The following is a 13,566-nucleotide window of genomic DNA, read 5'->3' as shown; positions in this document are numbered from 1 at the left end:
GTCCCAGAAAGATGTGATGGAACCAGTTGGTGATAAGATTCTAACTCCCATCATCCCTGACTACTGGCTATCTAAGGCTGATGGGAGCTGGAATCCAAAAACGTTTAGAGAGGCACCAATGCCCCATCCTTTGAGCACCCATTTTCTACAACCAAGTCTATTCTATTTGTTTTGGTAGCAGCCCTTTGTCTGCATGCAACCTGATTAATCAAGATGGGGTCTCAGAAGCTGGACAGGTTTGGGCCATTAAATTACCACCCAAGTTTTTGTAGCAGACTCCAAAGAGAACACTTCATCTTTGCTGTCACCGGAGGAAGACTTTAAACATTTTATGAAGACAACTGGTCTTTATTTCAATAGCACTTACTTTCAAGTAGTATGTTTCAACTTTTGTTTTTATCCAATGCCACTTTACTTCCACTAAGGGAACTCAAAGCAGCTAACATTAGATACAAATAATCAAGAGAAATATAAAGAAGCATGATAAAATAAAAATAATAGTAATACCAATAATACTACAAATGAACTGAACAGATCATCCGTTCATCTTTTCCCAAAGTCATCTTAAGAGTCAGGTCTTCATTTGGCACCACAAAACATGTAGTATGTGGGGATGTCAACATTATTTTATTTCTTGGCTGAATATCTTCTTTAGTTGCTTAATTTCTCTCTGCATAGCTTGACACAGGGAATCCCATGATGTTGATTGAGAATCAAAGGTGGATCTTAGGTTGAGTATGGTTGAAGAGCACTAACTAATTTCCTGCTCAGCTAACCCCCAACCCTAAGAAGCAGAGGTATGTGCCCCTGCCACTGAGGATTGTGCAGATGGGAATGTCACCATCAGGCTGAAAAAGGTTAACCATCCATAATGTAGACTAACTCAGTGGCCCCCAAACCAGGCACTCAGAATAGTTAAACAGATTATATCTGAGATGTATAAATCATAACGGATGGAAGCAAGATGTTTCAGTGATAATTGAATGAAGTTGGCTCATGAATGGAGAATCTCCCTTAAGCGTGAATAAAACCCTGTTTATAACTATTTGGGAAAACATTTCACCCCTGGTAATTTTATTATTATTATTGTAAGTTTTGTTTTGGTGGAAATTCTTCATCTTTGGCTGTAGTTGCAACCCAGATCCCTGCATTGCAGGGGGTTGGACAAGATGATTGTTGTGGTCTCTTACTACTCTACAATTCTGTGATTCTATATAATTCACCCAACCATGCTTTCTTGGAAGTAATTCCCACTGATTTCAATTGGATATACTTTCCAAGTACGTGTAGGATTGCTGCTCTAGCCAGCTTGCTTATATGCTCATAGCTGTCAAGTGTCCCTTATTTGAAGGGACAGTCCCTTATTCCAGCGCCATGTCCCGCTGCTGTCCCTTATTGATGGATGTCCCTTAAATGTCCCTTAAATTTCAAAGGAAGCAGCTCCTCTCCCTCCCTCCCTGCCGGCCAGGGAGGAGAGAGGCTCCAACTGTGTTGCTTGGCTGTGTTGCTCACCCAATAAGAAGTCTAAGAACGACTGGGGGTGGAGCTTGCATGCCTTGTGTTGGCTAGTTAATGCAAGCTGAGGGGGTTTTTGAATACTGGACGCCATTTTGTTGCACGTGCTGCTGCAAACTTTGCAGTGCAAAGCCAGGCTGGGGAGCCATCTTAAGTTGAGGCTGCATAGGCCTTGTGGTACATGTGATTCAGATTCTATTCAGTTGAACCTCTGGTTACAAAGTTGGTTGGACAGTGTTCTCGAAACTACCAGCATGAGTTTGACCAGACTGCAGGAGGACAGGAAGACTGGAGTGTCTGGAACAGGTGAGGCTGCAGGTCCCTTATTTTGGCCGCTGGTCCCTTATTTTCAAGGCTGCTGGTCCCTTATTTTCAAATCTGTAAGTTGACAGCTATGTATATGCTATATCTAAGAAGAATGTCTAGAACTTATTACAAATAAAGTTTCTAATATCTACCCTTACTATAACCAAGATAATTTCTTAATTATGCATCCCCTTATATGAGGTCTTCCGTTTAGCAATATCCATTATCCAGAGTGTCATCTTTATGCATGGAATCACACTTTTTCTACTGGATTTTCTCTTTGGTGATCATTACTTGGTTTTTTTATTTGATGAATCAGTTCTTCTTCCTCTGGTTCCTCTGCTTTGTTTGTCACACACCTATCTTTCAGATCTCTTTTGTTCTTTCTGTCTCTTTCTGCTGTTGTTTTCTTTAATTTTAGTTCCTATGGAGGGACAAATAAATGATAAATTCATGTTTACTAGAATGAATATTTTTAGAGGAATATTTTTAGGTGATTTTTATACGACTGCTGCAAAAAAATGCTAAACTACTAGACCCTTTAAACTCTAATAACAAAATGTTATTAATCACAACTGTAAAACAAAACAAAACAAAACACCAATGTATTAAACACCAAGGAATTAAAATCAATAAATTGTTCTCTTTATTTGCCCTTTAGACGTCACATTAGGCTATATCTTGCACTGAGCTTTTCTTTATCATTTTTGTTGCTCAGACCAGTTTTCTCAAAGCACATGCCATTGCAATCTGAATTGAAATATATGGTATTTACACCTGAGGTGTGGGGATTACTAGTTTAGTTTTCTTGTAAAAGCAGTGATTCATGGGCTGAAGAATTTGAGTTTCAAGACGTTTTGCAATTTGTGATAAATGTAAGATAGATGGCAGCTTTGCAACTTGAAATTCGTTTCTTATGTGTTGCATTTTAATCTCCATTTGTTGCATGAAGATAACAGGCTTAAATCCTTCTTAGGGGAAGGTGCCTTTCCTTTTCTCCAACGTCTAAAAAATTGCTTCTGCTGATCTTTGAAGCCAGACCTGAAAGCATTACTCAAGAACATAAAAGCTGACCTTAGAGGGATGGGGAAGGCAAATGGACTCTCATTTTGGTGCTAATGGTATACTTCAGCAGAAAGAAAAAAAGCAGGAGTTAGAAAGATAAACGTTCTTCCTCTGACTAAGGAGAAAAGTGTATGTGCAAACTGTAACTCTAAGATGTAGGGCATTGGTTCTCAAACTCTTATTTTCAGGGGGGAAATTTGCTTGTGCCATGCCAAATATTTCTTGATAAGAAATACACTGGAAAACAAAAATAAATTCCTAGCAGAGTTTCATTTATAACACAGAACACAACTACTTTATAATATGATCATAGGACATCCAGAAAGTTTGAAACATTGCAGCTACCTAAGAACATTGAAATACCCTTTGGTGTAGGTCGAGTTTGCAGATTTTTAATCCATGCGTGTACTCATTTCTTTCAGAAAAATAGTTTTCTGATGCTCTGGTGCATATGCATGGAGTTTTGAGCATAATATATTTCTGTGTCCTATTTCCTCTAGTCAACAGTGTGAGTTTCATCTTGCATCATTTAAAATCTCAACACTGCCTATCAGTTAGCTTTTGCAAACTGCCATATTAATTGGCCCAACAGTAGAAATAATAACAAGGCTAAGCAAAATTTTATACTGGAAGCAAATGCTGTTTCCACGCACATGCAAAATGTAGTTCATAATACTGAAGCAACTGTTAAGTGGAGTTGTGTCTATTAAATTATGTAGACAATATTCTTGCAAACAGATTTGGGTCCATGTTCATTTTTCCTACCTATGATGCATCCTTTCTAGCTTAATTAAATTGCCTCAGAAATTTGACCTGTGGTATGATTCTGTAACGTTTAATCAATTGATTATTTGTTTAATCTGGAAACAGAAGACCAGGAGATATGGACCCACCAAACTGAAGAAATGTGTTCATATTTTAAAACTGGACTTACCTTTTGATCCTGCAACTTGCACGACCCACGAGGATATCTTGCAATACTGTTCATGTAGTTTTCAGCCTTTTGCCACTCTTCATTCCACTTTTGGACCGTATACTGAGGTTTGCAGTTCATAATTCTTTCCAGAATGGCATGATTCTCCTGGCTTACTTTTCGAAATTCTCGTTCTCGTCTTTCTCTATTTAAGCTAAAGGGGGGGGGGCATTATATACTGTTGAAATAAAGACTCTATCCACAGCATGGAGGGGAAATACACCTATAGATATTCTTGGCAGCTACAATGCTTCATGTGCAGAAGAAAACGAAGATTAGTACAATCGAAAAAACACAGACATAAATACCATATACATACATACATGTATAAACAGAGTACTAATATATTATGAGCAGCATATTATGGTTTGCCTTACCAAACCAATTTATAATAAGTAATTGAGTATATGTTTTATAAGAAAGATAGTATTATATATAGTACAATTTTGTTCCACTAAGAAAAACCCCACCCACCCTGGATAATGGATTCAAAAATTCTGCCTAGCATTCTCCTTAAGGGAAAATTATATCATGGCTCCCCTGTCTCATGCTAGTTGTCAAATTGATGTGCTTCACTCCGAGTTCTGCTGCTTGTGTACCAGAAGTTTGATATGAGATTGTTCCTTGCCGTAAGGAAATCTCTGGACAGCCAACAACCAGCCTCTGTGTGCCTATCCACAGTTGGATATCATATAGATATTGTGACATATCCCAATCATCACTTGGAATATGTTATTGGTTAATACACTTTTGTACTATTGGAGGTCTCAACAGGGAACAATCCAAAATCTCAGTTTATTTTTATTTTTTAACTGTTTATAAAATTTTGTGCACAGGTAGGAGACACTATGGATAATATTGGGCTAGAACAACTCCTGTATTAGTCCCAAGTTAGTACTGAATCGAACTGCACCCTTTCGTTGGTTCCCCTTCTCTACCAATACATTTACCATCCTGCTCTGTTTTTGGACTATGCACATTTAAAAAAACACCTTTGTGGTTTAAAAAGTTTTTTAAGAAAGGAAAGAAGCTTAGTGTCACTTTCTAACATTTTCTATGTTTGAAGACCCCTTTCTTTGGATGATTAAATTGTCAAAACTCCCCACACCCCAGGAATGGCAGCTGAAGTGGCCTTTACACAAACATCTGAAAGAAGACATGCCTTTAAAACAGCCTCAGAGCTTCTTATTATTATACAGGTCATTAAAGCGTAGGTTATTAAGTGCCATGGTCAATGCTGTTAATGTAACTGGATAGCCTTATACCAGTTTGATTACAAGCCGTACCTTTTGGCCTCATACTCATTTTTGTTATCAATTCTTCCTTTGGTCCTCATGATACAAGACATCTTCTCTAGCAGCAAACGGTTCTCCCTCTCGATGATTGACAGGCGGTCCTTCTCCAGCTTAAAAGACAGGGGGATACTTAGGGAAATGAATTATGTTCCATACATCCTCTCTAACCAAGGACAGCTACAGCACTTGATTTCCCCACTCCCTTCATGCTTGTAATTTTGCACGCTGTGGAATATGACGGTAGAAATGCAATATTTCAGGATGAAATTCAAAAGTATATGAGCTCTGTACACACTTAGAACTTACTGAACTTGAGTCTTAAGTACAGTGGTACCTCGCAAGACGAATGCCTCGCAAGACGAAAAATGCGCAAGACGAAAGGGTTTTTCGTTTTTTGCGTTGCTTCGCAAGACGATTTTCCCTATGAGCTTGCTTCGCAAGACGAAAACGTCTTGCAAGTTTGCTTCCTTTTTCTTAAAGCCATTAATACCCAGCGAATCTGCGCTCCGCAAGACGAAAAAATCGCAATACGAAACAACTCGCGAAACGAATTAATTTCGTCTTGCGAGGCACCACTGTAATGCAGAAAACTATTAAAGTTATCAGGGTTAATAAGGGGGAGGGGAAATAAAAACTCTGTTCTTAAATCATACCAAAGACCCATCTCATTCAGTATCCTGCTTCCAACAGTAGTCTGTTAACTAGAGTCCCTCAGGTTGTTGTTTTTTACTCAGGCCTTTGGTAGTTAAGTTAGTCTATAGTGTGTTTCTCATCTTTTAGTGGGTGTGCTTCTTATTGTGTTGTTCCATGAGTGTTGTGGGACGCGGGTGGCGCTGTGGGTTAAACCACAGAGCCTAGGACTTGCCGATCAGAAGGTCGGCAGTTCGAATCCGCGCAACGGGGTGAGCTCTCGTTGCTCGGTCCCTGCTCCTGCCAACTTAGCAGTTCAAAAGTATGTCAAAGTGCAAGTAGGTAAATAGGTACTGCTCCTGCAGGAAGGTAAACAGCATTTCCGTGTGCTGCTCTGGTTCGCCAGAAGTGGCTTAGTCATGCAGGCCACATGACCTGGAAGCTGTACGCTGGCTCCCTCGGCCAATAAGGTGAGATGAGCGTCGCAACCCCAGAGTCGGCCACGACTGGACCTAATGGTCAGGGTTCCCTTTACCTTTACCTGTGAGCATTGTAGGAATTTTGTATTGTACATTCTTTTAAAGATTCTGGTTTTGAATTCATTTTACCTGTTCATATTTTATCTTATGTCACTTTGAGACCTTTTTTGTATAAAATAACAACAACAACTAATAGTAATAATAATAATAAACTTCATTAAAAAATCAAAGCAGCAACATACCTTAAGTTTTCTTAACTTCAAATGAAGATGCCCATATGTTCGAGGAGTAGAGGTGTCCACCACAGGTTTGGTAGTCTGAATCTGCAGTGGAAAACAAAACACTCTTGGTTTTTATTCTTTAAATGTGCCTTTAGAATAGAAGGGGATTTCTTTAGTGATTTAAGCGGCAAAGCCATTGTACACTATGCCCTCTCCGTAATCTTTGCTGATTGATTCTATTATGACAATGACCCCATAAGTAAGTACAAATATCAGACATGAAGACGGATCCACATAAGAACAGCTTGCTGAATCAGGCCAATGACCCATGTCTAGCATCCTGTTTTCACAGTGGCCAACCAGATGTCTGTAGAAAAACCCAGAAGCAGAACATGAGCACAAGAGCACTACTGCCTCCAACTGTGGAGATAGAGCATAGCAGACATGGCCATCAATAGTCCTCTTTCAAAGCCATCCAATGGTGGCCATCACTGTCTCCTGTGGAAGCAACTTCCATCATTTAACTATGTGCTCTGTGAATTAGCTCTTTCTTTTACCTGTCCCGAATCTTACAACATTCAGCTTCTTTGAAAGCCAGTGTGGTGTAGTGGTTAAGAGTCTCGTAATCTGGGGAACCGGGTTCGCGTCTCCGCTCCTCCACATGCAGCTGCTGGGTGACCTTGGGCTAGTCACACTTCTCTGAAGTCTCTCAGCCCCACTCACCTCACAGAGTGTTTGTTGTGGGGGAGGAAGGGAAAGGAGAATGTTAGCCGCTTTGAGACTCCTTAAAGGGAGTGAAAAGCGGGATATCAAATCCAAACTCCTCCTCTTCTTCTCTTCTTGGGCTGTCCTTGAGTTGCTAGTGTTATGAGAGGGGTAGAAAAATGCAACATCCTACTTAACCATCTAGTCAGCAGGTGGGGGGGAATGTGTAGAAATTATAAATGATGGTGCAATGTCAAAAACAAACAAACAGAAAGATTAGCACAAATAAACGATAGCGCCAGAGCAACCTACTTATTTGACTACCCAGGGACCAGCCTTCACCTCTGAACTTTGAAAAAAAGAGGGAGATGTCATAATCTAAATGCAAAAGCCATCCATATTGAGCAAAGGAAAAGCCCTAAATCAAAAAGGTTAATTTTCACCTTGAGTGCCAAACTCAATGACATATTTCCTTCTGTTTATATCAGTTTACAGCAAAAAAATATTACAAAGGGTGATATCCAAGGAGTTCATTGATTTCAGTGGGTCTGCTCTGAGTATGACAAATGTTGGCTATCACCCAAAAACTATAAACTCTAGAAAGCTAACATTTCTCCAATGGTTAGTTCTCATGTAGGTTTTCTGACACTAATTAACCTTTGTGCGTGTGTGGCTGTATAATTTGTAACAGAAGAATAGTGGTATGAGTTTTACTTTCCCTGCGGACTCATAGCTTGGGGGAGCCCCCAGATCTATATTTGTGCAATAAAAGAGCACCCATTGATAAAAACCATTGATAAATGCAATCCCTTTTCGTCACGGAAATTAAAGGAATGTAGGAAGTGGCTCACAGCGTTCGCGTGAAATGCTTATTAATTTTTCTTGGAATGATTTTGAGATTGGACCGTTTCTTTTTAAATAAATTCTTGGCATGGTAGCAATTCTTTGGTTTAAAGTGTGGAGGGGAGTCAAGAAGGAGCAATGTACAGTGCATACTAAAACAGCAAACTGAGCGGTGGCTAATTGTTATGTCCTTGGCAGAAATGCAAAGGCATTTCCTCTCAACAAGTTTGGCTTTGTGCACGAAGCAGCTTGCGATGTTATAAGAGCGCCGCCACACTTACCTTTCTCTTGTGTTCTTCGTACGTCGCTTTGTCCCACTTTTGCTGAAGGTATTTATTGCCACACGGCAAAATTGGCTGGTAGGATCGGTGCATCTTAAAACAACATGAATTATCTCTAAGGAGATAATCTCAAAGAGAGTGCATCATTGGCCAGAAGCTTCTTGAGCGAAGCTCTAACAACTGTGGTGTGTTTGCAGCGGGTCATGTGGTGGTTGCTATGGTATCGCTGAGGCAAAAAGTGAATAGCTGGTGATAGCATTTTCAACAATATGTTTGGGAAGTAGCAAACAAGAACCAAGAATCTAAGACTGCAATCCTGTACACACTTTTAAGGAAGTAAGCCCCACTGAAAACAATGTGACTTGCTTACTGAACTGTAAAACTAAGATTCCAAAGGATATCCTTTTCAACACATTAATTTCTGGAACAATTACACTTCTAATTTATTTATTTTTATAGCATTGCAAGCAAGTATAGATTTGCACAAAAGTAGGATGCGGGTGGCGCTGTGGGTTAAACCACTGAGCCTAGGACTTGCCGATCAGAAGGTCGGCGATTCGAATCCCTGCGACAGGGTGAGCTCCCATTCCTCGGTCCCGGCTCCTGCCAACCTAGCAGTTCGAAAGCATGTCAAAGTGCAAGTAGATAAATAGGAACTGCTCTGGCGGGAAGGTAAACGGCGTTTCCGTGCGCTGCTTTGGTTCGCCAGAAGCGGCTTAGTCATGCTGGCCACATGACCCGGAAGCTGTATGCCGGCTCCCTCGGCCAGTAAAGCGAGATGAGCACCGCAACCCCAGAGTTGGGCACAACTGGACCTAATGGTCAGGAGTCCCTTTACCTTTACCTAGGATATCAAAATCCAAGACACATAATGAAATGTGCCCTCTGTCATTTGTTAAAAATGGTTCTCTGCTAAAGACTATATTACACATTATTGTGTGGAAAAGGTAGGAAATAATGAGAAGCAGCCTGTAGGATCATTGTGTGTGACTATTCCACATATATGGGGTCTTTGTTCCCACCGCCGACAAGCACATGCACATACAGTGAGAACCCCACATAATTTTTACACACACATCTGCATTGCGTATAGAAAGCTTGCAACATGTGCATGCACTTCCTACGACATTTAATTATATATTAGAAACCTTTATATCCTATTTAAGGATGACATCGGAAAAGTCCAGCATCCTGCTCTCACATTGGCCAACCAGATGCCAATGAAAAGTCCACAAGCAGGAGCTGAATGCAAAGGAACTCTTCCCCAGTTCTGATTCCCAGCAGGTGATATACAGGGACATGCTGTCTCCAATGGTAGAGCATATTCATCATGGTTTGTAAGCCACTGGTAGCCTTAACTTCAATGAATTGTGATTACTTTTAATGGTCCCAGAGTATCAGAAGCTACTAGGGCTAAGACCAGTCAGGAACCCTTGTGTTTTGGTACAGCTGCCTCACGTGTTTCAGTTTGCTACCAGAGTTGCAGTTTAGGATGTCCCTAGGTAGCTAGGGATGAACGGCCTTTTATAGAAGTTAAACGTTTTGCAGAAAACCAGTAAAAGGAGAGGGAGTATTTACTTATTACGTGTTTTATCCCTTCCTTAGAATGAGGTGCTGTGAGTGAGCACATGCTCTAAAAGTTTAAAGGAATTTGGAAACCATACTTCAAAGCGCTGCAAATTATCCCCTTCTCAGATTCATGCTGGGACTGCCCAGACAACTAGAATGGAGGAGAGACAATTGGTAGCAGCAGCAGTGGGCAGGCAGGAGGCAGTAGCAATAGTGTAAGATGTCCCCCATGAATTATACGAGGGTGGCCCTGCAGGCAGTAGAGGGAGAACACACCATCTGCTAGCAGTACTGCACTGCTCAGTATGACTCATGATAGGACTCACCTTGCATGATTCTGCCAGATTCTGCCAAAAATTTGTTAGATAGTGCAAGGTTTCACTTTGGAGCTGATGTTGAGTTATCTAATTCCAACCTTGGCTCCGCCTTAAAGGTAAAGGGACCCCTGACCATTAGGTCCAGTCGTGACCGACTCTGGGGTTGCGGCGCACATCTCGCTTTAGTGGCCAAGGGAGCCGGCGTTTGTCCGCAGACAGCTTCCGGGTCATGTGGCCAGCATGACAAAGCCACTTCTGGCGAACCAGAGCAGCGCACGGAAATGCCGTTTACCTTCCCGCTGGAGCGGTACCTATATATCTACTTGCACTTTGTGCTTTCGAACTGCTAGGTTGGCAGGAGCAGGGACCGAGCAACGGGAGCTCACCCCGTTGCAGGGATTCGAACTGCCGACCTTCTGATCGGCAAGTCCTAGGCTCTGTGGTTTAACCCACAGCGCCACCTGCTCTGCCTTAAATCCACCCAATTCCTCCAGGCTCCATCCCCGATCTCCCAGATTCTTTTCTGCGCTAGCTTTCACCCCACACCGCGGGGCTGTATTTCTACCCTGCCTTAGTTCTGGCCCCACACAGAGGTATCTGCAGCCATGTGTCTTTTGTTCATTTATTGACTCTCCCTGCTGGAATGGGAATACTTTGTACAAAGTGGAAAGAGATTAAGTGCCTGTCAGGAACACTAAGCTAGGTGCTTTCTCTCTCTTGCTCTTTCCGTTTCTTTAAATTCTCAGAACATTGCTGTGCGGTTTGATGTGGAGAACTGCTGAACATCAGGCAATGCAGTGCATTTATAGTAAAACTTTACACCAGAGCTTTCCCATTGCATTTAATGGCATTCCACAGCTGAAAGGCTGAATTCCCAATTCATGCGCTCATAACCGTGTTTAAATGTGTCTTCCCACCCTCCCCAGGACTGGAATCTGACACATTGTATTTTGTAGGATTAGAGGCACTGAAAGAGTATGGAAAACAGCTCCTGCCCCATGCATAAAAAAAGAAATGTTGTGCAGACACACATAACAGGTCTTCTACATTTGTGGGTGATATTCCTAGTCTAACTGATGTTAGAGAAGGAATGGCATTATTCACAAGCCATCTTTATGCCAACTTTACCTCAGAGCCATTGTATTAAATGGCATAATTTAAAGAGCAGGCAGCTTACAAGTTCATGGGTTAGCTCTGGCTTCTGATTGAGGCTATTGGTGCCACTACCAAATTCTAAATAAGACGTGATGAAAGGTTTAATCCAAGGTTTTATTTATAAGGAAAACAAAGTTGTTTTCACGTTTGAGGTGTAAAATATATATTATACCGTATTTCTTGCATGTCTATCTGCTCTCCCACCTTTTTTTAGTAGACATTACTGACACCCGAGTGGATCTGATTTGATTCAACTTTGCCTGCTTGGGTTCTTGGGGAAGCACATAGGTTGGAAGGGTGTGTGTGCAGTTTGTAGTCATCCATAGAAATTACACATTCCTCACTAGGAAACCAACCTGTCTGGGAACAAGACAGGAACCAACATTTTATTGGTGTACTGTCAATCCTGTGGTTTTGGAGAACCCTTGAACAATAATCCCGGGAGTCTTAAATGTAGAAGCGGAGTCCACCTTATCTGGTCTGGCTCTGGACTTCATGGTCATCAAGACAACTGTGGATCTGCCTCAATGCATCACGGGTCAAGCACATGTTGCAGGTCATACTCTCAATTGGTCTTCAGTACAGAGGAGACTGGGAGTGATCCAGTGCCGAGAAGGTGAGTGTCACCCCCTGTCATAGACAGATCGCTCCCAGGTGAGATTAGGGTTGGCTGTGACTGAGTCTACAGGAGTAAGGGGACGGTTTTTGTTATGCAAGGGTGGTGGTGCCCCAGTTCCTCCTGGCGAAATGTGCTTTCCTCCATGTTAAAAACTTTTTGGTGTCAACTGAAGATCCATGTGTTGTATGAACTATTGGGACATAAAAGGAATTAACAATTTTAGCATCACTGTCTGCTGAACTATATTCTTCATTTTCTAAATACGTATTTTAGAAGTTTTAATAGTTTTGTGATGGTTGTATTTTGGAGTGTTATGACTTCTGTGGGAGTACATAAATGCAATTGATGGTGACAATTGATGTTACACCTCTTTTTTATTTTACATGTAATATGTAAATATAGACATTTGTATGTCATCCCATACCTGAGTGCAAGTGTCCCACAGAGGGCGGCATCTTCATTGTGCAATGTGACTATTCACAAGTGGTTCAGCTTGTGCAGCAAAATATGCTTTCGTTCCACAAAACATTGTTTGTAGAACAGAGTAGCCCAAGGCAATACAGAAATTGGCTATTCCTGATTTGACTTCTGATGATAAACAGGAGAATATTAGAAGTGATTATATCTTAACTGGTTTAAGCTTCAGCAGAAGCTGCAGCAAATACAGACACAGAATTAATCCAAAGCAGACCTCCTTATCCAAGCAGTATGTTGACAGACTTCATCTGCAAGATTCTGGTAAGCTCCCAGAATTGTTCACAGCATTCCAAATGAGACCATGCCAGTCCCAAGGTACTACTATTGCTTACTGAGTCACAGGAACAATGTTCCTGCCTATACAACCTAAAAATACCATTAGCTATCTGTGCCGTAACAGCACATTGTTGTTGCATACCCATCTTCTGCCCATTCTGCTAAAAGAAATACAGATACAGTGTACTGCAGAGTTGCAAATGCCATGGGTTTCATTCTGTCTCATGGTGTGAATGAATAGACTGTGTTAAATCATTAAAATATTAGGTGATGAAGCTGTATTAGGTGACATGATAGCTTCGTCAGGGATGTGATTGGTTGGCTTTGGTGATGGGTCTTTGACAGAAGCAAGGCATCACTTCATATTACATTTATTCAAGTGGTGAACGTGCACCTACAAACTCAGCCCAAATCTTCAGTGTGCTGGCTTTTCAGTGCTGGATGTGGAAGTGCGGTCAGTGCTGTGATACTCCCTGCATATAATAATGTAGCCCATGTTTATACCACTTATCCTTGTTTTTTGATAATGAGAAATCTATTCCTGCATCGGCAGATGAGTATTATTTTGTTTGTGCTGCGTGCAAAATGATACAGTTGTGCTTATTTGTGTGTTTGGTCTTATGTTTGTGTTTCATTCATAGGAGACTAACCACTATCTTTTGGGCTGAAACTTATTTGAGGTTTCACCATTTCCAGCAGGTGGTAGAAATCTAGGTAGAAATGGCTTGCTTATCTATTTATATAGCAATATTGTGCACTGTGACTTGTTTTATCCACAGCGATTAGACTGCATAATTGACACAGATTGGCAACAGCTGTAATTTATCTGTGTAACATGCA

At 41.2% G+C, this 13,566-nt stretch overlaps 1 protein-coding gene across 1 annotated transcript; it reads right to left on the bottom strand.

Moving 5' to 3' along the window:
• Positions 1-1,893: 1,893 nt before the first annotated feature.
• Positions 1,894-8,629, bottom strand: CFAP97D2 (CFAP97 domain containing 2). The gene is made up of 5 exons (XM_081907488.1): positions 8,314-8,629; positions 6,506-6,586; positions 5,146-5,264; positions 3,821-4,013; positions 1,894-2,245 (listed from the first exon to the last, which is right to left on the bottom strand). The coding sequence occupies exons 1-5, from the start codon at positions 8,404-8,406 to the stop codon at positions 2,075-2,077; spliced, it is 657 nt and encodes a 218-aa protein (XP_081763614.1). The 5' UTR covers positions 8,407-8,629; the 3' UTR covers positions 1,894-2,074.
• Positions 8,630-13,566: the final 4,937 nt, after the last annotated feature.

This window comes from Podarcis melisellensis, assembly GCF_964234715.1.
Source record: "Podarcis melisellensis genome assembly, chromosome: 4".
NCBI classification, from domain to species: Eukaryota; Metazoa; Chordata; class Lepidosauria; order Squamata; family Lacertidae; genus Podarcis; species Podarcis melisellensis.
The sequence above is the reverse complement of the archived record's forward strand: the minus strand, read 5'-3'. Positions and strand labels throughout refer to the sequence as shown.